The 27,148-nt window shown below is 41.8% G+C and overlaps 1 protein-coding gene across 3 annotated transcripts; it reads right to left on the bottom strand.

Moving 5' to 3' along the window:
- Positions 1-1,853: 1,853 nt before the first annotated feature.
- On the bottom strand, positions 1,854-26,931 carry stard13b (StAR-related lipid transfer (START) domain containing 13b). Of its 3 annotated transcripts, none has more exons than XM_054619988.1 (14): positions 26,689-26,931; positions 12,066-12,137; positions 10,877-10,958; positions 8,757-8,820; positions 6,403-7,766; positions 6,122-6,292; positions 5,731-5,890; positions 5,305-5,503; positions 4,865-5,078; positions 4,312-4,426; positions 3,974-4,195; positions 3,543-3,760; positions 3,255-3,431; positions 1,854-3,072 (listed from the first exon to the last, which is right to left on the bottom strand). In XM_054619988.1, the coding sequence occupies exons 1-14, from the start codon at positions 26,849-26,851 to the stop codon at positions 2,955-2,957; spliced, it is 3,339 nt and encodes a 1,112-aa protein (XP_054475963.1). In that variant the 5' UTR covers positions 26,852-26,931; the 3' UTR covers positions 1,854-2,954. The 3 variants fall into 3 exon arrangements, with proteins under 3 accessions (XP_054475963.1, XP_054476048.1, XP_054476130.1); XM_054620073.1 differs by lacking the exon at positions 26,689-26,931 and adding an exon at positions 15,007-15,176 and having other exon boundaries at positions 1,855-3,072; XM_054620155.1 differs by lacking the exon at positions 26,689-26,931 and adding an exon at positions 13,660-13,766 and having other exon boundaries at positions 1,855-3,072.
- Between the last annotated feature and the right edge of the window lie 217 nt (positions 26,932-27,148).

The following is a 27,148-nucleotide window of genomic DNA, read 5'->3' as shown; positions in this document are numbered from 1 at the left end:
TATTACTAGTTATGCCTATCAGTGCGTTAGAGCTATTGATGCTATGCTTGAGGTTTCTCCCTGTACATTTTGAAATACAAAGTTTTCAGATATAATGTTTTGACGGTAAATAGTACTGACTATTGCTTTTATCTATAGGTTTTTCCTTAAAGTAATTATATATTTAAGAGACCTTTCTGCAGACACTGAGCCATTCAGAACATCATTATGATTATTATTTGTATCCTACAATTTCTTCCTCTCTTCACATAAATGTTTTCTACTTTCATTACAGGTTGAGCTCCAGGTGTGCACAGTTTATTGATCAGTCTGTGAGGCACACAGTTTGCCATGGATAGTCCTATGCAAAGCAATACAAAAAATACAGTGAGAATAATCCCCTTGGTCAGGTTTTCTCCAAATGATTCTGATGGGTTGGTAGCAGTGTCTGCTTGTTGGTCCTTCACATTGAATTGGTCATTACAGACAGAATTCAAGCATTTGCAGGCATTAGTGAAAATTCATGAATTGCATGGTTTATTACAAAGCAACATTATATGCAATTGTATTTTTTACTGGCATTCTACTGCCTTATGTCTTGAATGTTTTTTTAGACAATCATGAGAGTGGCTTCTCTAATATCACACGTGTGGCCCATTTTAATTTGCCCAAAGTCATATATACAAATATTCACAGTATGCAATAACAAATAATAATGACCAAAAAAGGTTCCCATAGAGACTGACACCGACAGCTTGGCAACAATCCTGTCCATCGTCCTGACTGACAGCCAGAAGCTGAGCTTGCATTTCATGACCTCACTAAGCTGATCTGTGTCAGCAGGGCTTCAAAAGAAGTCGACATAATGTTAGGCTCCATACTGCTGTACCTATCATGTATATTACTGTGCACTTTTAAAACTTGATTTAATTTGTGGCATTGCAATGCAGAGTGAATTATATTAAGATTGCTCACTTCTATGTCAATGAAATATCCTTTAATCTTTTTTATTGTTCTATTTAAATTATTGTATCAGGTTTACTTCTTACATTATGGATCTTAACTTTTACCATGTTTTTATTTTTAAGCACTTTGTAGCTTTGTTGCTATATAAATAAATGTATTATTATCTAGTGGTGTTTTTTGTTATCTCACTTAGGAGTTATCTCCTATTCTAAATGTAACGCTATATCTTTGGATCAGCAAATTACTTAGAGGGCTTGAGGTCGATGGAGGGAGTTTGATTTTCCCATTCGCACACTTATTAGTATATTAGCATATTAGAAAACTGGATCAAAAGAACAGATCCAGACTCAATAATGGCAATGTTCACACAATGATTGTTTGGGTAAGGTCTGCCACAGCAACTTCTCACTGTCCTTTGTAACGGATTTAGTTAATTGTTTTGGCTTCGATTTTCACCTTAGTAAAATAAATAGATACCAAATGTGAGAATTTTGAAAGTCATCAAGGAAAATGTAATTTAATACTCAGCTGAATGAGTATAGATTTATCGTGGAATCCTTTAAGACTGAAACCATTACTGTAGTTGCTCCATTAGCAATGACATTGATATTTCCCATTAGATATCTTTGCAGTGGATATCTGTCTTCCCCCCCTCACTACCTGTAGAAAAAAACTGACTTCATTTAAATAATATCACTTCAGGGAGAAATAAAATGTGGCCACAGTAAATATGAACATTTGCTGATCAGAAAGGGCCATCTAGTGGACAAGGATGATGATCATCTAGGTTTATGTGTTCAGCCCATGTTTTTTCCTTTCCATACAATTTGTAAGGAAAAGCAAGACAAAACTAATTACAGTCTGCATTTGATTTTACTTTAGAATAACTTATGTTTGCATTAAAAATGAGTTGAAAGCTCCAATAAGATGTCCATGTAACTCCTTCCTCCATATGTGGACAGCAGTCATGTATTTCCTTTAAATGTCCAGTAGAGGTCCATCTCATCCCAGATCAGGGAGAATTGTGTTGTGCCATCAGTAGTATATATACACACAATATTGTTGAATATAAACATGTTCACAAAAGCATTACAGACATGTTTAATATCATTCGTCAAAACATGTATTAAGCTTCCTTCACAGGTCAGTAGACATCTTTAATTTCTTTAAATTTCTTGTTTTGCCTTTTTGATGTGGCAGCGAGATGAAGAATCAGTGAATACAAACGTTTTATATTTTTGATAGTTTATTAAAAAATGATGTCTCTTGTACTTGACTGCACAATCCAGTACCCTTAAGCAGGTATGATCAAGTCAAACCTTAAGTCATTCTTTTCACAACCATGGGAGGTCAAAGTTGAATAAAATTACACCCATTCCAAGATGGCAATACTGGAGCAAAGTAAAACCAGCTTACAATTGTTGTACCATGTGTACTACAGGAGGGCTGACACAGTGAAATAATCAATATATAGGATATTAACATATGTACTATCTATCCCTTCACATATATACAAAATATACATCTTGTTTGGATGTACAGTATATTCACACACATATATACAGAGTCTACATCATAATAATTATAGCTTTAAATCTGATATGAATAACATATACATGCTTCCCAGAAGCGTTTAAGAGCTTGAATGTCCTAGACATTGTAGATTAAAGTAACATTCATACAATATTATTAAAGATAATAATTATCATAACATACAGGTTTAGCAACATCATGGTAAATAAAATACTAAGGCTAAGGACATTGGCAGGATGATTAATTTCCTGCTGAGTAATAATGCTCAGCACCTATGAGATGTCCTCTTTTGTAATTGTGCAAGTACAGAGGAGCTCAAAAATCATTTTCAGAGCATTCCTACTCTGGAAAACAAAAACGGATTAAACTGTGCTTTAGTTCCGGGGTCCTGTCTATGCTTTGTGTCTGCCTGTTAGCAATGACTCAAAGGCTCAATCTTGATCTCAAGGCTGAGCAGACACAATTGGCAAACGGTTTCAGATTTTGGTCTCTGGGCCGTCTGCAATTAGTGGCTGAAAAGAGCTGCGTATCCGGGCAGCTTCTGCGGCACAAAGGTGACCAAAGGCTTTGTTGTACCAGTCTGGAGTCCTTCCCCTGAAGTCAAAACAGTATATTTAATATAACGTACAGGCATGTACAAGGAGCTTCAAATACTCATCTTAAAAATGCTAATAATATCACACATAAAAATGTCTTGATGTATTTTATGAGTTTAGGAAAAACTGCTAAAAGAGTTAGTGAGAAAAAGGTTTTAATCAGATGCTTGTGGGACTTACTTCAAGTCCACTCTGCAGATGTGTGTTAGTCGGGACTTTCCTGAGCCGCAGGGCTCCAGCAGGTAGTTGGACTCCAGGACTATAGCTCGTACCCCTCCAACAGGAGGACAATCCTCATGCTCTATTGACACAGAAACCAGGGAGCAGGCACCCTTTGGCAAGTCGGTCCTCCATGATCTTGAATAAACAGAAAGAGATTGAGTATGTGCCCGGATAGAAAAGACATTATGGCTACTTCCAAACAAAGGATGACATGTTGCTTAGTGTTTTCTTTGTATCACCACTTACCGTAGTACTACGAAGTCCCTGCTGGGATGCGGGGGCATACGATTGAGGACATACTGAAACACCTCTGTCTGCTTGTCCAGTGTCTCACACACTTTCCACTGCAGCAGGTCCACATCCCACAGGTGGCGCTCTCGCAGCACACGGTTCAAAACTACAGACGGTGGGGCTTCCACCTCCACGGACACTCGCCAACGTCTCAAAGGGTTCCCATCTCCCACCTGGATAGGCCATAAAAAAAAAACATCAAGTTAACTTGTGGATCTAAAAACCAGATCTATTTTTGAGAATTAAAGGTTTGCTTGTTATAATGTTAAATAATGTTTTTGTATGTCCTCTTAGGAGTTGATAAAGGACATTGTGATTATTTTTTATATACTATCATACATGAAACAATCCCGAACTAAAGTCACAATCAAAGGAAGACCACCGACCTTCTTGTAGTAGAGCTCTGTGTTATCAGAGCTGCTGCAGGACACCCAGTATTTAGACTTCTCCCGGGCCTCTTTGAGCTGGCTCTGAAGTCTCCCCTCCATGTGAGTTTGGTACGTTCCATCGCCATCCTCCAGCTGCTTGCACAGCTCATCAATTGTTGGTGCATGCAAGTCCGCCTCCACGTATGAATTACGCGACTGAGTAACCATCTCATGAGGGATCTAATGGGTGTATAAAAGCATGAGGTAAGATTCATAGCTTCACACAGAAGGGAGGCATGTGGATATTGCATCCAGGCTTGAAATTCTTGCGTCATCTCAACTTCAGGTTCTCGTACCTCAAAGAGACGGTTGCACTCTATGATCATATGAGCGAGGCCCTGTGTTGCTGCTAAGTTTTCATTCAGATCCTTCTGGTCTGGTCTGCCAGTGGCATACTTCTTCTGCATGGCCCTGGAGATTGTGGAGAGAGAAAACTTATTAGGCCAGCAGAGTCCCCCGGGTCAACGTCTCCACGAAACGCAGTCTATAAACCCTTCCTCCGCTCTGCAGGAAACCCCTTTGATCCCTTAAGCAACAATTTCAACATGCTAAATTAGAGAGCTCTGCTTTGTTTGTACACAGCATGATCTCATAAAACACTGAGCTTTATGCCGTGTCCTTTCAAAAGTAGCCCAGAAAGAGAGTAATCTACTGCACCCCCGGGGGCTGAGAAAACTCTGTAACCCATTTTATGTCCATCTTTATGGAGTAATAGGTGAAGATAATCATGCAGGAGTTAATAGAAAGCATGCATGTCTTGCTCATTAGTTATGTGTTGGGCAATGCTGCTGCCCCAAAGTCACAGACGCCAAGCTAACTAAAACAAGAAGACATGAGAAAAAAAAATACCTTGGCGAGAGATTGTCTTTCTTGAGTATGTTGAGATGAAAGAGGGAGGGAGCCAGGCACACAGCGATGTTCATGGGTGTCATCTGGTTCTCTTCCACAGAGGAAGTGACATCGCTGAGGAAACAGAGCAACGTCTGCAGCACCTCTCGGTTTTCATCTGACATCAGCATGATGGCTGCCTGGACAGCTTGCAACCTTTGGTCCTTCGGCACATCTGCACATATGAGAGAATTGATTTCTAATGTTTCCACAGAAAAGTGATCATGAACTGTCAAAGGTCATATACTAGATTTGAAATTGCCTCCTCATGCAGCCCCATGCACCCTATGTTAGTTCAAGTGCAATTTCACAGTGCCATCCCAGTATAAACAAAACCAATTGAGACATTAGAATTTAAACCCGGCGTGGGACAAAAGACAAGCAAAGATTCATGTCCTTACATTGGTAGATGTGGAGGAAGGTCTCCCCCAGCTTGCTGGTGAGCAGAGGCTCAGGTAGATCCCTGAAGAACTGCTTCACCATGTCAGCCACATCATAGGCAGACTGATCCTCGTAGTTCACATTGTCTGGAGAATTCTCATTCATCTGTCTGAGAGCTTGAATTCGAGACTTCACCCCTGATTTACGAAAGAGACCCACCTGGAGGCAAAACAGAAATGTTAAATTATTAACATGACAGCTGGCAGCAATATGTAACCACACTGTACAGCAGCTCCACCCAACTGTATTGTTATTATACTATTGTATCTGCCTTGTTCATCGAAACCTGACACCACATTATAAACATTAGATAACCCACCCATTAGCTACATGACATATAAAATGCAAGTTAAATGCAACCTGAGAGTCTGCGTACTGTGGCTGACCTGGTCAAGACACTGGCTCCTCAGGTACCGCAGGGCCTGCTGCAGGCCGAGGGGCAACGGCTGTCCAGAACGCTGAACGTGCACTATCAGAGGCACTCCGAACACATTCTTATCCTTATAGTCTGGTACCTTCATTCTCTTCATAAACTTTGGCACAGACCTAGGGGAGACATCAACACAACATATTTGAAACTGTGCTCTACAGTGATTCATTAAGGCCTATTTATACCATACTGGACTAACACAAAGATATACTCTTCTAATATAATTATTTGAGTAAATATAGTTACATATAAAATAAAGCTACAACAAGCTTTCACTAATAAAGAAAATATGTAAATAATCATGAACCACACCACAAGTGGATCTTGGAAGTTAAAAGTAGACTTACCATGTCCAGCCATGCTTGTTGGACATTGAGTACTTCTCCATGGTTGCAGTGAGGCGCAGCAGAGAAAACTTCTGCAACAAACCGAGCTGGCCCGCTGACTGGTTGGTGATCTGCAGCGATGCCACTGAGTGACTTAGGCGATTAGATATCTGAAAGCTGGGCCATCGTAACCTAATGCCATAAAAGATGAATGAGCAAAGAAAAGAAAAAATCTCAATTTTCTTTTTGTACATAGAAAATCTTAACCATCAGTACTTTCAATACGATTCCATGAGTCTTACCGATTAGGTCTTGTGAGTGAAGCGCCTACTCCAGAGTCCCTCCTTTCCCTGAGGATTGTGGATTCTGTCTCAGCAAGTGAAACTCTGTCTCTATCCCCGTAACTAGTTGTGGTCTGGCTTTCTTTGACAGAATTTCCATCAAAGTCCAATGTGATCTGACTAGAGGACTGGAGGCCTACTGTATGTTCCCTCTCGCCGTCCACCTGCACCAACCCTTCACTGACAGGCAACACATTCTTGGACCAGTGGTCCACTATCTGCTGTAGACCATTGACATGCAGCAATATATCATCCAGGTGAGGGAACAGATCCTCCTTCTCCAGGTCTATCAGGTCTCCAGTGCTAGCGTACAGATGCGAGCCAGGGACATTATCATACACACTGATGCGGCTGCCTCTGGAGCAGCACTGGGTGACAGGCCTGGAATCCCTTCTACATGAAATCCTTGGGGAGTCCAAGTGCATGCTGCCTGTGTGCCAGTTGATAGAGGCCCCATTGGTTGGGGACAGGCTCTCTATGGACAGTGCTTTGGGGAAGGTCCCTGGCTTGTGGTCTTTGGGAATGTGGACCACCAGGTCTTCATAGGAGCAGAATTCATTCCTGCGGTTTTGTTCTGCAACTTCATTCACTTGTGTGCCTGAGAAGATGTCTATGTCCTCTAAATACATGCCGCTGCGCTTGTGGTCAGCCCGGTGGGGTTTACGCTCTTTCAGGCTGGGGGTGCTGACAGCGCTGCCGCTAGAATGGCTGCTACCCTCACTACCGGACTGGGACGGCGGAGCTTTGTTGGACGGTAATTCTGGAGCCCCACCATCTCCATTTAGGATCTCGACACACTGCAGCGTCTTCAGTGCCCGGGCCTCCTGCTGGAGCACTGGAGAGCCGATGACTAATGCCTTACGACCCCTTCCCAGAGTCCCTCGGGAGCGCAGTGTCTCCATGCGCTTCAGGAAGTCTTTGGCACCGATGCGGCTCGTCTTGCCGTGCTTGTCAGGTAGTGAGCTGTAGTGAGCAATTTCTTTGTGGATGTGAGGCATTGTGAGAGAAGTAGAGTCTGGCATTGCTGCAGAATCGGAACCGGTGCGGTTGGAGCAGTCGGAGTCCTCTGTGCTGAGGCCCCTGTGGCCGCTGCCCCCGCTGCTCTCGCTGTGCAGAGAAGAGATCTCGGGCTCGCTGAGGTCCGTCAGAACACTCTCGCTGCTGGTGGTGGTTCTCAGAGGCACGCCGTCCCTGGAGGGCTGGCCCTCTCCGTGGTTTCCCAGCAGACAGTCAATGTCCTGTAGCCTGGACCAACGCCGGCTGCTCCACTCAAAAGTCCATTTGTCACTGATAGCAAACAGGTCTTCTTCATCAGAGTCTTCACTCTGGGGAAAAACAAGTCATGTTACATTAATTACTCTGGCCTACACGATTTAATTAGGTATTTTTAATCTTCTTTGTATAATGAATGTCATATATATTATATAGGTCTCATCATAACTCTCCAATTAAATCATAATAAATACAATTACATTTAAAAAGATGATGCACACATATACAATGATTGAGATTGACATTAAAATGTCTATTGCATATTTTTGCTTCTTTGTGTTTTGAGTAGAAAAATAATTCACAACATCGTCTGTTTGCAAGGTAAGGCATATATAGCATCATGCATATCATCTCTTCTATTCCAAAGGGAACTGTTAAACAGGAAATGCGGGAAATAGCTGGTGGATGTGTCTACTCAAAATTAATAACATTATACAATCAGCCAACAGTGATATAACACTGGACAAATGATTCCTTTGACTCGAAGACTGTTCCATAAATAGACCAAGGCAGAAAAAAATTATCCTATAAGCCAGCAGGCTACATTCCAAAGTGGGGACTGATAACAAGCAATCCCACTCAATAGGCATGAATACAACAATGGTACAATCTCAAATATCGTAGAATTTAGGTTAAAGGGATGATACCAGATTATATTTGCGTTGGTGCATAATTTAAGGCAATCTTTGTAAGAAAATGCTATCTCTTATGAAGGCATTGACATTTGCTGAGGGTTACAAAACACAACAAACCCTCAGAGGCACATAGACAGTGTTACATTTCAAAATAGTCTAAGCACAGAGAGATTGCATGACACCCACTCTCTTGGGTGAATCTTATTTCCTACCTTCTGAACCATCAATGTTTTATAAATGTGTATTTTTGGGTGGAGTGTGATTTTTCTCTAAAATGCAGAAGATAGTGTATGATATATCGCATTTGTCATAGTGTTGCACTTTTCATACAAAAATCCACCTTAAAAGTGAAATACTACAAGAGCATCCTTTTCACAATAAAGCATGTTATGTATAATCAACACTTACTTTCTTCTTTGGAAGGTTCACGTCAAGTTTCATAGAGGCACACTTGTTCAATGTGTTGAGCCGCCTGAAAGAAATAATAATAAGAAGAAGAAACTTAATTTATGCTGCACCTTTCAAAACAAACTCACAGAGTTTGCTTGACATGTTTGAAACAGGAAAAAAATAAAAAGGGCAATGAAATAAATCAGACAATTACAACGATACAAGTAAAAATGGGAATAAAACACCAAAAAGTAAAAGAAAATAGGAAAAAATTACATTAAAAAGATATGACAGGTGACATGGGTTTTGTACCAGCTGTAAAATGGCCCGAGGATGAAAGCTGTTCTGAACAAACACCAGAATAGCTTCCTAATGACCACTTTAAAACTAAATCCCATTCTGTTTGCTATTTAAGTGTTAACCAGATCAGTGTCTGGTCTGGATGTACAACCAGACCCAGAGGAAAATTCAGTTTGTCTGTTCCACAATATCCTAAACCTAATGAACACCGGTAATGGGTGGATGCTCTGTTATCTTTTACTCAGCATTGGATTTTAGTGATTGTGGTTTGAATCGTGGTTTGTAGTAGTTTGAAGACGAGCAAATTCAAGTCAAACCAATAGATTAATTACATTTATGTTCCAATCACAGCCTATTTTTCTGTAGATCTTAATCTACAGGCGCACCAGTCTTCAATGCCATTTTGCACCTGGCATGCTAATCATTTGATCCGTTCATAATTTTCAGGGTTTTTGGGTTTCAGTTGCGTCAGACAAGACATAAACAAACATGCAGTTTGAATCCTGAACTCCGTTGTCAGGGAAGCAATGTCATGTTTTCAATATTTGGAATCAAACCCAACGCCAACGCCTTGGCGCATGTGCTCGGTGGTTGGAGGTTTTGTGGGAGTTGCAAACTTGGATATATAAAGGAACAGAACTAAAAACTGCACATGAACCAACAAAAGCATGGGGGAAAAGATGACGGCATGACAAGATACACTCTAGCTCACTGTTACTTGGCTTTAGACAAAGAGCAACTCTTGTGGTATGATAATTACAAGTTTTACCAGCTCCAGATATTGCTAACAGTCTTTTTTTACAGATTGACAGTATTGTTCTGTGACAGTAAATGGCCTCAGATGGAGACTGTACACAACAGCGGTTAGCCACACAGAAAGTTCTCATGATTGTTACTGTAGATAGTGGGACCCAACAGAAGGCAGGATTGCTAAATTGGGGGCCCTTTATTCCCCAGGCCTAAAGAGCTTTGAATGTGGTTGCTAAAATAGGAGGCTACTTAGCCAGGGATCAGAGAGAGCACTCACATACATGAAATATCTTTCAGTTTCACTTCAAAGACACCCACAGTATGTTGGGTGGTATTTATTTTTTGCACACTACACTGAAGTGGCGTAACTGACAACAAAGCCATCCTTATGTTACCATAGAGATGCTGGGAAGTCGCGGGCAAAATCACATCGGCGGTGGAACTGTTTCCAATTGTCTTCTATTTATCCCGTGGCTAGTTTGGAATTTAGATGAGTTGCTTTAGGGTTGTTCAGAGTCACAGTATATTGAGCTGTGCGAGGCAACCCTCATGCTCCTCCCGCCTCCCTCTCGGGTGGTTGCCATGGTTACTGTGGTAACTGAAGTGCCGTTTTCATCTCGGCTTGAAAAAGTACATGAGCCGTCTTGCCGTACAAGGGAGCGATGTAGAACCACCAGTTGTTTCACTTAGTGCACTTTTATATTCTAAATACTGTCTGGCAAAGTGTGAAAAAACACATGTATTTAATATTTTTTCGAATGCAGTAATGTCAGAGGGCAATCTTTAAGAGAAGATTTCTGCCAGTGCTCCTGCAATTGCAGTTAACGGATGATTATTAAATTAGCATGTCAGTCTTAGATTTCAGCCCTGACAAAGGAAGGTCTGATTAAGGTCTGTAGGAACTGATGTCCTGATTTAATACGTTTATTAAATATAACAGCAACATGCAGGGAATCTCCTTTTCCACATGAGACTCTTAATAGACAAGATATGAAAATATGCTTTCAACCTAATGAGATGTGGTTTTACTCTCAATCATGTAGGGATCTGACAAGCCTTTTTTTCAGTGTCAGAAAACATCTGGTTACCTGCACAGAGGTTCCACAAGATCTTTGTCCAGAAAGTCATGATCTCTTTTCACAGGAGTGATGTCAATGGGGAACTGGGAATCTGAAAAAAAAAAAAAAAAAAAAAAAAAAAAAAGAAAATAGACATTAGAGAAAGTGTCATCCATGGATTGAATGAATGGAAATAAAGATCTGGAAACCACATTCTTTCCAGATGTGCATTGAAATCTGGGAGACCATCAGACTTTTGTATGTGATGCTAATGAGCAGAGACAGAATTTGCCCAAATAACAGCGCTCAGGCTTGTGCAGGCATTACGTCCTTCTCTGGGTATGGGCCTCCTCTTACATAACTTAAGAGACTGAATCCAGACCCTCTGAATCTAACATTCCACCGCATTCATGTGAAGTCGTTAACTTTTTATGAAAAGCAGAAGCAGCACTGCTCAACAAGGCTCGGCCTGTTCTTTAAGGGGGCAGACATTCAGATACACTGTAGGCTTTGAAACATGATTACGTCCTAATAACAGATTTCTTCATTAATGTCCTTTCGAAAAACATGATCCCGTGTTATCAGCTCTGCACTCCATCAACCATTATCAGCGCACATTGCTCAAGCTCTGTTACGACTATCTTCAAACTGTCGGGCAAACAAATATATTGCACCGAAGCACATGAAAAGTCTGGCCTTGACACAAAGATCTGAGGGAGTAGAGCTACTGTGAGCTCAGATAAAACCGATTTCTTCCCATGACTTCAGTCTTAAAGCACAGAAGACATGTTTATGTTGTAACTGTAGCTTGGCAAAGATTAGACTTTAGAAGCAGCTGATGTTCCGCTTGTTTTGTGCTGTCTGGGGATCAGACTGGAGCCCTGGCTCCGAGGCATCCTGAGGACAGTTTTTGTAAATGAGGCGCACTATGCAGCCAATGAATACATGGTTTTGTGTATAAAGTGTTGAGGACTAGGGTGATTGACCGGATGACTCTGTGTACCATGATTCCTTTGTCATCATAAAAAGCCCACATTCAAGCTATAACAGTGTTTCGTTTCACAACAAATATAAAATAAAAATAAAAAGCTAAAATAAAAATGCCATTTTTGGTTTATCACAGAGGTGTGCTACTTCATTCATCTCTATCTTTTACCTAAACAACATCTCCCCCCTTTGTGATGAATTTGTGTGGGAGTAGACTGAGTGCTTTTATTACCTTCAAAGAGTTGAGCATACTGGGGGAATCCTGCTGCCCGGAGCCAGTCACAAGCCTCTTTCGCCTCAATTTCTGAAACACAAGAAAGTGTGCGTGTTAAAACAGGGATCAAAAAGTGAAACTCAACCACATTAAGTCAGTTTCATTTTGACAAAACCACTGGTGCATCAACAAATGCAGTAAAAAAAACCCTCAGCACCTGGAACCCCTACAAACACAACAGACTTTAGGGATGGAAAGACCTGGCTGACGGTCAAACGGATCCTGTCTGGTTATTCTGAGATAGCATGGATGTGATGATGACCCTGCATGTCAGTCTGCTTGGATGGAGGTATCCCAGCTCACTCATATGAAACAACATGAGACCTTATATAACCATGGCCAGTCTTCTTTTATTCTAAGACAACATGTGTGATATAAAAAATAAACTGAAAACTTAAAATTAAGGTATAATTGATGGAAAAAACAGTCCCAAACACTGCTTAGAGTCAGAGATAAAATCATCAGGACAACAACAAAATATATGATACAAATCTATTGATCAGGTTAATAATTATCTTTATCGCAGCCCCCCGTGACTCCTTACAGTCTACAAAAAGCTATCACAACTTCTCTCAGATAAACAAATAAGCCTAGCAGTCAGGATCACAAGCTGGTCCTGCTGACCGACAGAGCCAGCCGTCTGCAGGCTCCAGAGTCGCTGATGACAAGCAGAGGAAACAGACCGTTGGCACCTTTCCATTAATGCTAATAAAGTCGGGTGCCATTTACCGCCTCAGTGAGACATGCTGTCTGACACACCGGTGCTACAGTAAACAATCTGATTTACCATAAGAAAGGAAATATGTAATTATTTTCAATAAAAAGTTAATAAAACCAACAGAATAGACCAAAAAATTGGTTTTCACTTAAAATTCTCACGCTAGTCATGGCAAATTTAGTCTTTAAATATATATGTGGAGACAGTTTTCACTCATTTTATCATAATAGAATAAGAGCCAAAACGATGAGTCAACCAATCGATTGACGGAACATTATCAGGAACAATCTTCATAATGGATTAATTGCTTTGGTAATTTCTTTTTTTCTCTGTTCTGGTAACAAATGTTAACATTTTATGGTTTCCACAGTCCTCTACAATCCTCCTGATGTTTTAAACAATTGATCAATTAGTTGAAAAAAAATAACTGATTGATAAGTGTTGTTTGTCATCCTAAAAAAACATCTACTTAAAAAATCTAAAACAACACATGAGCAGGGTATTCTGTAGCAAACTAAATAGCAGTTATTTCCATCATTAACAATGCAGAGTCAGTCACTCTATAGCTACATTATTGAGAATTAGAAATCACAATGTGGTAAATGTCATAAATCATTTAACATACATATTTTTTCAAGCCAAGGCTTTAAATCTAAAACGAAAATATTTTTACAAGTTCCAGTGCTTCTTCAAAAGCCAGACAGCTAATTCATTTCCCGCTGCCTTTTATTCTCGTCCACATACCTGTGATTTAGCCAGCTTTTCACAGTGCTAGAAATTCCAGGAGCATTTAAACATCACGTCCAAGCAAAGTTAAAAATAAGCTGCACCTACGGGCAACAAGGTGCTCTCCCATCACACATCTGAGGTCTCAGTTCCACTCCCTGTCTGTGCCTGTCACACTACGGCTGAAACATGAACCGCGGCCATTCATCACACAATACTGTGTAATTACAGCGACTGTAACCTTGCAATGGAGATACTGCTATCACCTGTTTTTTTCTTTTCTTTTCAAAAAAACTGTTTATCCACCACTCACCTGTGCTGCTTCACGTCTGTGTCACAGAGAAATCAATGAAAAGTGACTTTGGTCTTCAGGCTGACCAACAACTGAATAAATATTAACAGTTCTCTGTGTCCTTGGCTGACAAAAAAAAAAAAACTCTACTGTTTACCCCCTTAACCAGCAGTTGAGTCAACATGTGTACACTGCCAGGAGTCTCTGCTGCTGCTCTGTTCCCACCTGCATCACCAGGAGCTAAGGGCTCTCCATGCAGCTAGACTCCCCTCCCAGGTGGATAATATCAGGCCTGTATTATTCAAATGCAGCCCATAGTGAGGGCGCTGCAAAGTCCTCCTGTGTCCCACAGCCGCAGGTTGGACCACTGGGAGCAAGTAACATGAGCTGGGAATTCCTCTCTGTTTGGCATTCTGTAACACGATACCAAGACATTCTGTCCTCTCATCCTCTCTCTAAGGAAATCTCCTGTGGATAAAAGGCTGGGCGGGCATCACGCCAAAGAATGAGAACTTGTGTTTGCTCTCCACAACCCGCAGCCTTAAAAACTGTGTACAGTATGAAATTACAGTTGCACAAAGAGATGAAACCCTGCTTGGCTGTGACACAATGGCCCTGAATGTCAAATACTGTGTACGACTAAAGTATCTGCGGCAAGGGGGCGACGACTTCCTTTACAATTATGCAGCGTTCACTATCAAGAACATTGGCTTATGCAATTCATGGCTGAGATAGGGCATGTTACTAAATGCCGCAGGAAAAGATAAGGCACACTTGGACAGCGCTCAGGCTGTGCAGACGCAAGCACTGACAAAATGATGACAGTTTTAAAGCTTAGTTCACATTACACTCTCACAAAATATTTACAACCAACTGCATGGGTAAAAACTTCCAGACATTTTATGACATTCTTTGTTTTGTCGGACAGCTGCATCTGTCCGACAGCAAAGCTTTGTGATTAACAGTAATCCCTCTCCTCAGGTGCACTTTTGGAAAACTAAAACAAATATACCTGATTTATTCATTCACGTTGATGATGAACAACAACAACAAGTCGTCATTATCACCACTGAAGCACAGGCTTTAATATTTCTACCCTCCAAAATCCTTCAATCATCTAACTCCATGGTTTATTTTCCGGGAACAAATTGTTATGTACTTACGGGATATTTTCATCATACAGCCAGAGCGGTTCATATATCCGTCAAGACTTAAGAGTGTCTCTCAACATGTCAGAGCATCTTCATTCCCACGCTGAGCCACATTCCTGCTCTCTCTCTGAGCACAGCTTGCAGTTTGAACTCAGATCCTCGGCTCCTTCTTTCCCCCTTTCTCTTTCCATCTACCCCCAACCACCATGTGCCTGTCCCAACACTAAATCTCTCCTTCAACCCACCCCTTTTCTGTGGCAGGCTCCCTAACGTTCTCCCCCCTCTCCCTCCCCCTTCAGCTTCTTGTGCCCGACCCTCCTACCCAGCTCTGCCCACGACAACTCTTTTCTACCCCACTCAGCACATTTTTGGCAAAGATCTGAGCTTCCCTCTGAATTCTGGGACTTTTATTGTAATTCAAGACCCTGTTTTCATACGTAATGAATTTATTACTATTTCCTGATGTGTATCCTTTGTTTCCAGTCATTTTGGCCAGATTGCATGATGTTGGCTTTTACAATCTTTCAAAGTTTCACCCAAGAAGTGTCATCGCTAACGTGGGAAACGTTTCATTTGAACAAACAAAAAGAGGAGTGTGGTTTTGCAGAGTCCAGATGTTTTTCCAGTAGGTCAATGAAATGGAAAAACGCAGGCAGCACAACTGGGGGAAAACCATGACATAAACTGTCAGCAATCAGCGGCGGTGAATCATGCTGAGGCACTCGGCTCACAAGACTCCGCGCTCACATCATCAGAGTGATATATTCGTCTGTTTCATCTCTGTCTCATCCTCTCTGTCTGAGGCAAAATCAATGAATGAGAGGAATTGTGTGACATTGCTGCTGTGTCACTTGACAGAAAACAATGAATACTTTATTTCAAGAATATGAGGAAAGATATCCTTAAATGTCATGAATAAACTAAAGTTGCAAAGAAATACTGAGTAATTGTAAATATATATTATACATGATATATTTATATTGTTAAGCCTAAAAGCCTCTCAAATATTTGGGCAAGTTTCACCATCCATCCAAGCTTACAATGTAAATTATTAAGACAGGAAAAACGAAACATATAAGAACATACGAAACCATTTGAAAAGGAAAATTAAAAGAAGCTTATAAGCTAACAGTGTTTAGCTATTTCACTTATTTAACAGCCCAATTTTATATTATATCATAAAAAATTAGATCACAATAATCTATGTGGTATAAGGAAAAAACCTATTAGTTGTGGATAAAACGAGTAGCACTGTTAATGACTGGAAGGGATTTTGCCGTGGCGCTGTGATTACATAAGGACATCACATCCATCTCATTTCCTACAGAGTAATTACTATTCCATACGTAGCCCGCTGCTACTGCGCCTGTTGCTTTGTGACGTTTCAACCATTTCCTCTTGTAAAACACAACTCATCTGACCTACTGGGGCCGTGACTGGGTACTAAGCTGAGAGCCCAGACAGAATGACGCAGGCAGTCCACTTTAGTCACCTTAACAAAACGTCCGACAATAAATACACTCGGCACACATCCCAGCTTTAAAAGCACTCTTAAAACAAACTGCTTGAATTTATAAGCACCGGTGGAGACACTTACAAAAGTATCTGTCCATTCCTTCCACCACAATGCCCCGCTGCAGAGACACCTGAATGAATCAGCCAGACGGATATGTCAGTCACACAGACTATGGCTGAGCACTGAGATTGTTAAGATTGTCTGTATCAAAAACACCTGGAGAAAGACAGCGCAAGCCAGCAACATGGAAAAAAAAAAAGGAAAAAAAGATTCCACTGGTGGGTTGGCTGGCGGAGAGGTGTCGTCACGCTGGGAGGCATGGAGCAGAGGCCTCTCTTTCCCTTTATGATGCTAATTGCATACAGACACCCACTCACAGTGAGCAGTCAGCCTTACTGTAAAAGTAAGACTTTAGCCAGACAGCCAGGGGAAACACACTGCCCCCCCCCCCCCCCATCCAGTCTGCCCAAAAACCACAACATCTGATGTCTCATGCCCAAAATAGCCCAACATTTCCGTCCGTCTTACAGTTCATGAGTGTGCATATGGGAACAAACAGGAAGTCCCAATAACAATTGCCAAAAGATGGAGACGCAACATGGTTGTCGATAGAGGAGGCCCAGGAGATCTGTTCTCTATTTGTGAGAGTTCAGGTCCTCTAAGGGGAATGCTGGCAAAGCCCCATGTGGATTAATATTGCAGTGCCCCATGTAATTCACCTAATGTCATGGGAATAAAGCCCGTCCATTTTCAAGAGCAGTTTTTAATTAACAAAGCTCTACATGTCCCTCAGACTCCAACATCCTCGGCACAATATGCCACAACCATCAGCGTGACAGGAGGTGCCCCTCGCTAATATCACAGCACGTCTTCAGTTCTCAGCTTTCTCGTCATCCGCGGCAAGGTGTTGAGACAAAGGACAATGGACAAATCAAAGCGATTATCTGTCTACAAACGGTGACTAACAACACAGTGCCTTTGTGGATGCGACTTTATTCTTGACGCAGTGATTGGCACATGAGCTTGCTGGCTCCGCAGGGCCAGGAGTAATTACAGAGTGCCGGTGTTGAATCACCCGCGGACTTCCAGCCCCCTCATTTGATCCCGTGGGGCACACAGGGGACCTGTTATCCTGCAGTCGGGGTGCAGGTTTAAAATGATCAGCTCTAGGCTGCGTTGCTAAGACACCAAAACAAAATTTCCTCAAATACAAATGAGCTAGCAAATCCTGGGCCAGCATCTGCCCTGTGGTCCACAGTGACCTGTGGAGAGATCCTTTCAGTGGACCACAGGTCTCCAGTAACAAGTACATATACAAAGCAGACATCAATGTCTCCTGCAGGCGGGGACTTGAGGACAAACACAGTGCCAGCCAAGAAAAAGCAAGTGCCAAGGAGGCATTAGCATTCTGAAGCTGTGTAGGCCAGGGTTTCACAGACATCCACCATTCACTTCAGAGCCTCTTCATACATTAGCCTTTTAAAGGACTTATCATTATTGTTTGCTTTTCAGTTCTTTGTCTTCTCTGTTAAGAGCCAGATCACAGATACATACTGTTTTAAGTATGTATACAGTCGGGTTTAAGAATTGCAGTATTATTTAATGACTCAACTGGTGAAAGACTGTCTGTCCACCTTTCACTTTGCAGCAAATGCACACACACACACACACACACACACAGTAAGAACTTATTGATTCTGAGAGTAAATAACACGACAATGTGAGCTAGGGAGCTGCTGTTGTTGACCATTGCCAAAGCCTGCCAGGTCAAAAGTCCTCTGAGCTGTGTTTTTCTCTAGAGGTCCTGTATTGAATTTAAACAAGGGCAGCACAGCTGTGGTAACACTCTCCTTCACCTCTGAAGGACACCCAGAGAGAGGCTTCTTTCATCTTCAGGGGTAGCAACCCATCAACTCTCTCTCTCTTTCTCTGTCTGTCTCTCTTTTTGTCTCCCCCCTCAAGTCTGGAAATACCAGCTTCTGCCACATTTACATGTCACTAATGAACACTGACTGATTTAAATACCTGCACGTTCATCTACATTATTCCTGAGCAGTCAAAATCAGACATTATATGTGTTCTATGTAACCAAACAGCAGCCTAGGAGAGAAGGGGGGGAGATTATTAGAGAGGCACGGCCTCATCCTACCACAAATAGCCTTTGAGTGAAGAATTATATTTAAATGATCCCGGACCCAAACTGAAAAATGATAGCCCACTGGATCGGTGTTGGGTGTTGCGGCCAGAAGGCAAATAATAGGTTATGATGTGGCCTCTGAACAAATCAAGGCTTCAAAGTTCAAACTGTTAGCTCTGCGGTGTTTTCATCCAACTCAATACACCGTCTCACATTTACTCAGTTTGGAGAAAATGTTCTAGCAACCACATGTTGATTCCTCAGCTTCGCTTAGCAAACAGCTAAAAGCGAGGGAAGTGTCAAGAGAACCACAGCTTCACAGACAGGTGTTCTACCAATTCCCCTTTGGTCACACTACAGGACACTTTGGCACATGACTTCCAGCAGACACTTCAAGAGAAGTGTCCTTCACTAGAAAGGGGACCTCTGACCCCAAACCTCAAGGAAGGAGGAGACATCTCTGCAATTTCCAGATCCACAAGAACCTCCACTTTACTGCAGTCATCTCTGAGCAGAGAAGAACTCAGCAGTGCTTTCTGTGAAATACATACTACAGTGACTTTCAAGGTTCGACGCATTAGCTAAACGCTTCCAGACACTGGACTGCAGCCATGTTCCCACGCATGTTTAAGTGTTTTGACAACCATCTCAGAGGCCTTTATGAAGGATATGCTTTCTTTGGTGATAAAAACATCAACTTTGGTGATTTCCTTTCTCATTTCATACAGGCATACCTCCCCGAAACCCCCGGACTATTTCTTCAACTCGGTGTTGATCTTGCAGAGTAATCATTGGGCTACAGTTGGGGTTACTCAGTCCATCCACAGATAAATGCATAACACAGTGCCATATGACTAATGCAGGCTGGTCTGTGATAACACACATCAAAGGGCCAGCTATTTCTGATGATATTCAACAAGTTCCTTTTCTCAGAAATGGTCATTTTAGCCATGTAGCCATTCTTATCTTTATGGTGTTTTTAGTAGTTTTTAGTGTTTCTAATATTTTTTTTGTTTTTTTACTAAAGTTGGCTCCATAGAGGTAAAAACAGCATGACAAATCTTGGGAGGCATATAAACAGTAAGAGAGCCTGATGTAACAGATAAGATAAGATAAGATAAGATAATCCTTTATTAGTCCCGCAGCGGGGAAATTTGCAGATCAGGAGAGGTATAGTATCTGTGGGCATCTGTGCTGCCCTCGGCCAAACAGACTTCAAAATTGGAAAGTTCAACTCTGGGCCTGCTTGACTTTCCCCCAGCTTCATTTTCCTTCCACTAACATCCCCTTGAAGCTCTCCACTTCCCTCTATCTCCTCCCTCCTTCTCTCTGATTCTCTGTCTTCCTCCTTCTCTCTCAGCAGGATCTGATTTTACTTTTTTCACTCGTCTTTCCTCCTAGTCCTTAATGCCAGTTCCTCTACAGTTGGCTCCTACAGTGTCCCATATATGATAAATCACAAGATCTTAGAGGTGTGTGTTTGTGTCCTTCCTGATTTGAAGTCCATACATGTCTTGTCTTATGTAAAGCTCAGTAGGATGCATGCCTTGCCATGTCATGCTGTTTTCCCATTCATAATATACGGTTGTCTGACTGTAATTCTTTCCTCCCTTTGATAGCCTATATAAACACTGTAATTTGGTTTTTCCGTGAGCGCAGTATAACACAACTAAAGGGAGATGACTATGAATTACTGACAAACACTCTGCCAGCTGACGTGAAATCTTGTCTCCAACATGGAAAGAGACTGAGTGGAAAGTTATCAACACATGTTCTGCACTTCCGGACAACCACACAAATCAAATGTCTCATGATGAGAGACTTTTTGAGTTAAGCTGATGCTAATAGGGTACAAAGATACTGTAAACTAACAAATGAGGTTGCATGTGTGACCACAGCTCTGTAAAGTACAGGATATGGGCAAAAGAGGAGAAAAACATCCAGAAGAAAGTCCTCTGAAGTCGAACCCTGCGGAGCTCCATTAGGTGCAACTCCCGGCTCATTTGGACCGGATCCCAGAGGGGACTACATGGGGTTCCCTCCTTTTCTGGGAATGGCCTCAGAGAGTCAGAGGGTAGAGAGGGGGCCAATGTCAGAACAAGGGTCCCTACCGTGAGAAAGCCCTCTCAGGACCTCCGCAGTAAAAGCATGGAGCCATCCCTTGGGACGCTGGTCCTAATTAACGACATCAAAGTGAGCGGCCACTAGACCTAACGGGAGCCCCGCAGCACTCATGCAACAGACTTGTGAGTCGCGGCCGAGATGATGATACTGTCAGCGCGTGTCGTTATGCACGATGAGGTGCGGCGTATCAAGAATGCTGCCCATTGAAAGAGCTAAGTGATTGTTCTGCTTTATCAGAGCATTCACGGAGTGCCTCCCTCACACGCACAGAGCAGTAATAGAGAATTTGTCATGCGGGGTTCATGAATGACAGGCTGTGTTCAGACAGTTACTCCCTGACTAAAAGGCCTATAAAGTGAAGGGACAGCGGCTGAATGTCTGTGGCCTGCATGCATGCTGCCTCTGCGCCTCTGTCACTTTTTCCAGCTAATGACATGTAGTGTACATTTCTACCAAAGGAGGGCAGCCAAGTGCTAAACTCTGGCAGGGTTTACATGCAGATTGGGGGAAAATATGCTAGGCCATATGATGGATACAGTCCTATATCTGTGAGGCATATCAACCACTATCTTAAAGAATGTAATGTGCTTTTAAGGGAAGAATGAAAGAGGCATGTTATTCATGCCCTTACAATTATCTCTACTGTCATGTGATATTAGTTTTTTTAAATACGCACGTGGACATTTGGATCTGTTTGACAAACACAAGGTCATAAAATTTAAATTGTAACAGAATTTTAACATGCTTAATTCATTCAGGACAAATGTTCTGTACCTTCCTTATGACTCAAAGGGTCAAAGCATATTCAGTGTACTGTTTGCTGGTCGTAGGTTAATGAGGCTTTTTTTGGTGAATTAGCATTTTCTAATCTGTGGAATGTAAGAGACCTGAGAAAAAGTTTTCCATCACAGCTCTGTTAATATGTGACTTTCCGTTCCTGTTACAGCGCAGCTGAGGCATTTCTCAAATCTCCTCTTAGTGAATGATTAGCCCTGCACATGTGGCAGCTGTCAGCTAAACTACACTGATTCATGCACAAGAGACAGAGTTACAGGAAGGACATGAGCTCAGCCTGCCACCTAGAGGCAACAAGTGGGAGTCTAGATATCAGCTTTCTGAATGTGACATTTATATACCAGAGGTTGGTTTGATTGAGGCAGCTTGTTCACAACTATTAAAAGAATTCTTCAATCATTTACTCGCTCTTTATCAGCTACAAACCAACTGTCGGTACATTCTGACCCTAGGAATTGAGGCTGCTGAATTTTGGGATGTACAGTAAGAAGTACTCAGAGCTGTAGTCAAATCAGATCTCTTCACCGTCTAGTTATTTATATATGGGGATATATATCTGAAATAAAATGTTTAGCTCTGTTTGTTTGCTTGTATAAATGTTTTCTGTTCTTTATCTGCTCAGCAAAGCAGGATTGGGAAAATTATATATCAAAAGATATATCAAAATAATCAAAAACGACTTCTTACAGTATCTGTTAATGTTTATCCATTACAAAGAGGCATTCTAGAGCCTTTCAGTAATCATTTTCAGAGAAAGTCTGATCTGCATTTGGTACATGTTGCTACTTTAGTCAAAAATGTGTGAATTAAGATATACAATATGAACGATCCAGACTCAATTGTAATGACATTTTCCTCCGTGCATTGCATTGTGGGAGAAGAGTGTGCGTCAACATAATACATATTTAGTACCTTTTCAACAGAATCATCATACAATTTAGGCACAAATCAGGAATACAAGCCGTAGATTAAATTAGTTGAAGTGTGATGACGGTGTGGTGCTGGAGGTGATGAGCAGCTAATCACATTGTCAAAATTGCTTTTTTCACTCCCTGTCACTATTATTTACTGGCCCCTGAAGGTAGCAAACAAAATCTGCATAGCAATCACATCCACAACACAGAGGTTCATGAATAAGGCTACATCTTCACCCATCATCAAACCTCCATGTGAATGAGGGAGCAGTTATATTTGTTTCACACACAGATGATCAAACGCGCCACATGCTGAAGCAGACCATTGTTGAATAATTCAGGGCTTTTTGAGAGAGCAGTCTTGAGTGGGAGAGGACAGAGCCTGACTAGATTCCTCACCTTGAAGTGCCTTTTTACCGTTACAACTTCTCAAAGGACAGAACAATCCAACCCCTTCTCAGAGCTGGTTTATAACAATTATCCATCTGCTACACAGAAGATGAACAGAGGGACGAGGATAGAGCTAGTCCTCTTAACAAGCTGAAGTGTTCCTGTCTTCTCTATGCTAAGTGTTTAAAATATTCGAGTGTGTAAGTGTAGCACACTTTTATCCTGCTTGGAAACGTTTGCTTCTTGCTAAGTAGGTTTTCTCTATAAGTGAATTTAAACACTGCAGAGGATCGAAACAGATTGTGCATGCACATTATCAACACTGACGGCAGCAGGAGAACCAATGCTTCTGATAGCATGTTAACCTAAAAGATAAAAGCCTTTCAGCCCTCACAGCCAAATAAAAGGCACGCTTAGTAACTCCAAGACACAGGCAGATTCATGATAAGCACACAGCTGCCACGCAATAACTTTTGTCGAGATGCATGACATCCTCAACCGTGCCAAAATGCACTAATGGCCTTTCCAGGGCAGGGATCGGAGCCCGTTGGCTGGACCAAGGTCAATAAGCCATAAAAAAGGGCCATGAAGGGGTCACACTGGACAGAGCTTCTTGTCCGAAACACACAATGAGAAAAAAGAACCAAACAGCCACAGTCAGCGAGGAAGCTTTTAGTCACGGAGTGGCATTCAGCTGCTCAGGGTTTCCACCAGAGCCTCAATGAAGTTTACAGGACTTTTCCGTGGCTCAACAGGAACACTTACAATTAGTGAATAGTCTGGTTTTCCAGCTTGGTACATAAGGAAAATAGCTGAACACCATCATCCAATGCAATAAATATGTGAGTCCTTAACTATATATGGACATATTGCTATAGGATAATTCATTCATATACTGGGATTTGCTGAAATCCCATTTTGTGTCTGAAACACATCTCAATACATTTCCTGATATTCCAACAAATAATAATAATAATAATAATAATAATAATAATAATAATAATAACTCAGTACCACAAACTACAGTAGCACAGTAAAGTACAATGTCCCCAATATAAATATATATTACTTATAAAAGCCATATATGCACAAACATGCACTGTACATTTCTATCTTTTTGACGGTTTTGCTATGATATTGCAAAAAACATAGTGAACTATAAATTAATAGTGATTAGTTCGGTTTAAAAATGTAGGAAAACAAATCAAAAATGGCATGAATATCTCATTGACTCAAAAATGATGGACTGTGTTCAACAGTATAAAATAAAAATGTAAATTTAGGGTATTTTTGACACACACAGTATGTTAAATGCATGAGTAGCAACAGCAAATGAAAGAAATCTTGAGAATCTGGTGTGCCGAGCAAAGAGCAGTTGAGGCAGACAGAGCAGAAAGCTAAGAAACACAGGAGCCCCTTTAGAGTGATGGACGTTGGAATACTCCCCCAAAAATATATTTTCAGGGAAGGAGACACATTCCTCCGAACGAAAACAGGCCCTTTCCCTTGCACAACAATCCCACTGTGCAGCAACCAGACGCCTGTTTCTTCCCATCCAACTTCACACAGCTGTGCATTCATATCCATTGACTGTCCAAGCTGATGAGGTATACTGGTCAGGCAGTAGGAACTTGTGGGTCTTCAGTCTGTCCTGGTACTTCGTCAGTATCTATTCATAGTGGACTGAACGATGACCCACACACATAGCTCTGGGAGCTTTGAGGAGACATCAAATCGGAAACATGACTAAGACCCCATAGGCTTCCCTGGAATTTGGGGTGAAACAATACAAGAGTAACTCTGCCCATCACCATGGCCCCCTCTCACTTTCAACCTGCTATGTCAACAGGGCTGGCCAGCTGGAATGCAGGAGCCACTGCGACACATGGAGATCCATCCTGTGTCTCTGCACGCTCTGCAGCCAGTATCTTGAAATACTACCTCGCTGCTGTGCCTCGCATTTCAGACAAGGTGTCACATTAGATATGAGAGGAAACATGATTTATCTGGGGCTAAGACACTGCTCTCATGAGGTTAATGAAGAAAAACTGACATATGCAAGGAAATTGCTCAATTAAGGCATTTAAGGCAAGTCAGATTAAAAAACTTTCATTACTAAATTGAATAAAAAAATAAAAACAATTTTATCTTTTTTTTGTCTTTAATCTTTTAAGAAACAGGCACCATGGAGATAATTGTTTTATGTACCATTTGTGAGGAACATTAGTGAAGTTTTAACAATATTATGTGGGACTAATTCACTAGAAAGTTATCCTTTACTTAGCCTTTTCTTTTTGTTAGTTAATGTGGGTACATTTTACATTTTAAAACATCCAGCTACATTTGCGGCAATTTGATTGTTGGGATATTTATTACCTATATTTAGCTTGACTGGAATATTAGAGACTGATTTATGATATTGAGGACAAACAGTTCAAAGCTAAATGTCTGGTTACTTTGAAAGCAGTTAAAAAACACACAGAAAAGGCCAAACTTTGCAATAAAACTGTCAAATGAATCAAAAATTAATATTCACCTGTGTGAGATCAAAGCACATAATAGTCAAAAGTATTTGAAGGTCCCACCTGACAATAAACATACAAGTAAAAGCTGTTAAAATGACCTGATCCTAAAACCCCACTTCAAACATGTGCATAATTTTCTGTCCTTGACACGGATCCCCTAAATTGTTGGTTTGCTGTCGAACCAGACATCTGTAATCTGAAAACACATGCCAGGTTACATGACTGCACACGTCTGCAAACATCAGATCACAGAGATTTCCTCCTGAAAACAAGCATACGTACACACAGCTCCGGGAAATCTTCACACATCAATCCAAAAGTGAGGCTCTGTGTATCCATTCATATCGTCATGATGCCTTATGCACTGCCCCAGTCCTCTGTGGTGATATCTGACTCATGCTCTTGTTAGTGTGACTGAGAGAAGAACTATGTGCTGCGGTTTGGCATCTCATGGCTGAAGATGATGAAGCGACTTCTGTTATGAAATGCAGCCACCCTCTGATCCAGCGTGCGCTGCTCACGTCTGCGGGACGGAGCAGGAGTGGTAGTGCTTTGTCCTCTCTATTGTTATGCTGCCCTGCCCCCCTCCCAGGACTAGGGACCTTAAATCTCCAGGTGAAAGCGAAGGAGAGAGGTTACAGCCCTTGGAGAAAGATGAATGGGGGTTAGGGCTGCACTATTGCTCTGCTGGCTGCATGCAGCAGTCCACAAATGAGCTGAGGGCTTGTAAAACTGTCAGGCCTGACATTCATTGATATATCTTGTTTACATTGTGGGCTAACCTCATTTTACGTAACTGGTCCTATAGCTTATCACCTATCAGTGTTTGTTACAATCAGTCAATACTAATTATTCACCACCTCTGCACCCTCGACACAAACAAACAAACAAACAAACACAAACACACGTAATTACCACTATATTTGCCTTCCAAAGATTATTTTTATTTAATTCCACTCCTATCTGAAAACAAGTGCACATGGACAAAAGTCACAGATATCAACTGACATTTGACAATCAGCTGATCCCAAACAAACACAGCGATGCCCTTGTTCCCTTGGCACTAGGTCATCCTATTCATACATATGTGTCATATCTCAATCACTCCATGTTTTGACTAACCGCTTGCTTCCCTGTTACTCCTAACATTCCTAGAGGTAAGCCAAAGAAGGATTAATTTAAACACAAGACTTCTCAGCTTTCTCTGCAGCCAACTCTCAAAAAACAGGCCGGTTTCCAACTTAAAGACCAACAGTCCCAACTGTCAGTTCTATCCAAACAGCTCCCTCCTACCTCCAGCGATCCTCTTGAGTAGTTGCTGCCTGGCAATGATCCTGCCCAGCCTGTACCCGGAGCGTCTGCGGTTATGGTCCATTCTCAGGTAGAAGTCCTGAGTCTCTGGGGTCATACTCCCAAGACACTCGCTGCCTGTGGACTCTGGGAGCTCCCGAAACATAACTGAAACACTGTACCCGAAACAAGCCCCTGACCGCTGGCTGATGAGACGCTCACCAACACACTCTCCCACCAACAGAAAACTTCACATACAGTCGCAAAAAAGCCTAAAGTGAGCTGAGGAGGACGGCAGAGCGCAGCCTAGGGGGAGGAGTGCCAACACTTCAGTCTATCTCTGCAGGTCATGTGACCACAGGGGGGCCAATGGCAAGGGGGCTGTGGGAGCACTGCCCACCTTGCTGTGCTGAATCCAATGTCTGTGTGAACGCTTGACGACTTCCCCCTGCTCTGGAGGGAA

Source organism: Anoplopoma fimbria, chromosome 1 (assembly GCF_027596085.1).
Source record: "Anoplopoma fimbria isolate UVic2021 breed Golden Eagle Sablefish chromosome 1, Afim_UVic_2022, whole genome shotgun sequence".
Taxonomy (NCBI): Eukaryota; Metazoa; Chordata; class Actinopteri; order Perciformes; family Anoplopomatidae; genus Anoplopoma; species Anoplopoma fimbria.
This window is presented reverse-complemented; position numbering and strand designations above follow the sequence as displayed.

Bases quoted from the DNA above. Each gene is read 5' to 3' on its own strand.
- stard13b (XM_054619988.1), bottom strand. From the start codon at position 26,851: ATGTTTCGGGAGCTCCCAGAGTCCACAGGCAGCGAGTGTCTTGGGAGT. The intron at 8,821-10,876 runs GTAACCAGATGT...TATTTCTTTCAG, and splicing joins CTTGTGGAACCTCTGTGCAG to GCGGCTCAACACATTGAACA. The intron at 3,432-3,542 runs GTAAGTGGTGAT...TGTTTATTCAAG, and splicing joins AGGGACTTCGTAGTACTACG to ATCATGGAGGACCGACTTGC.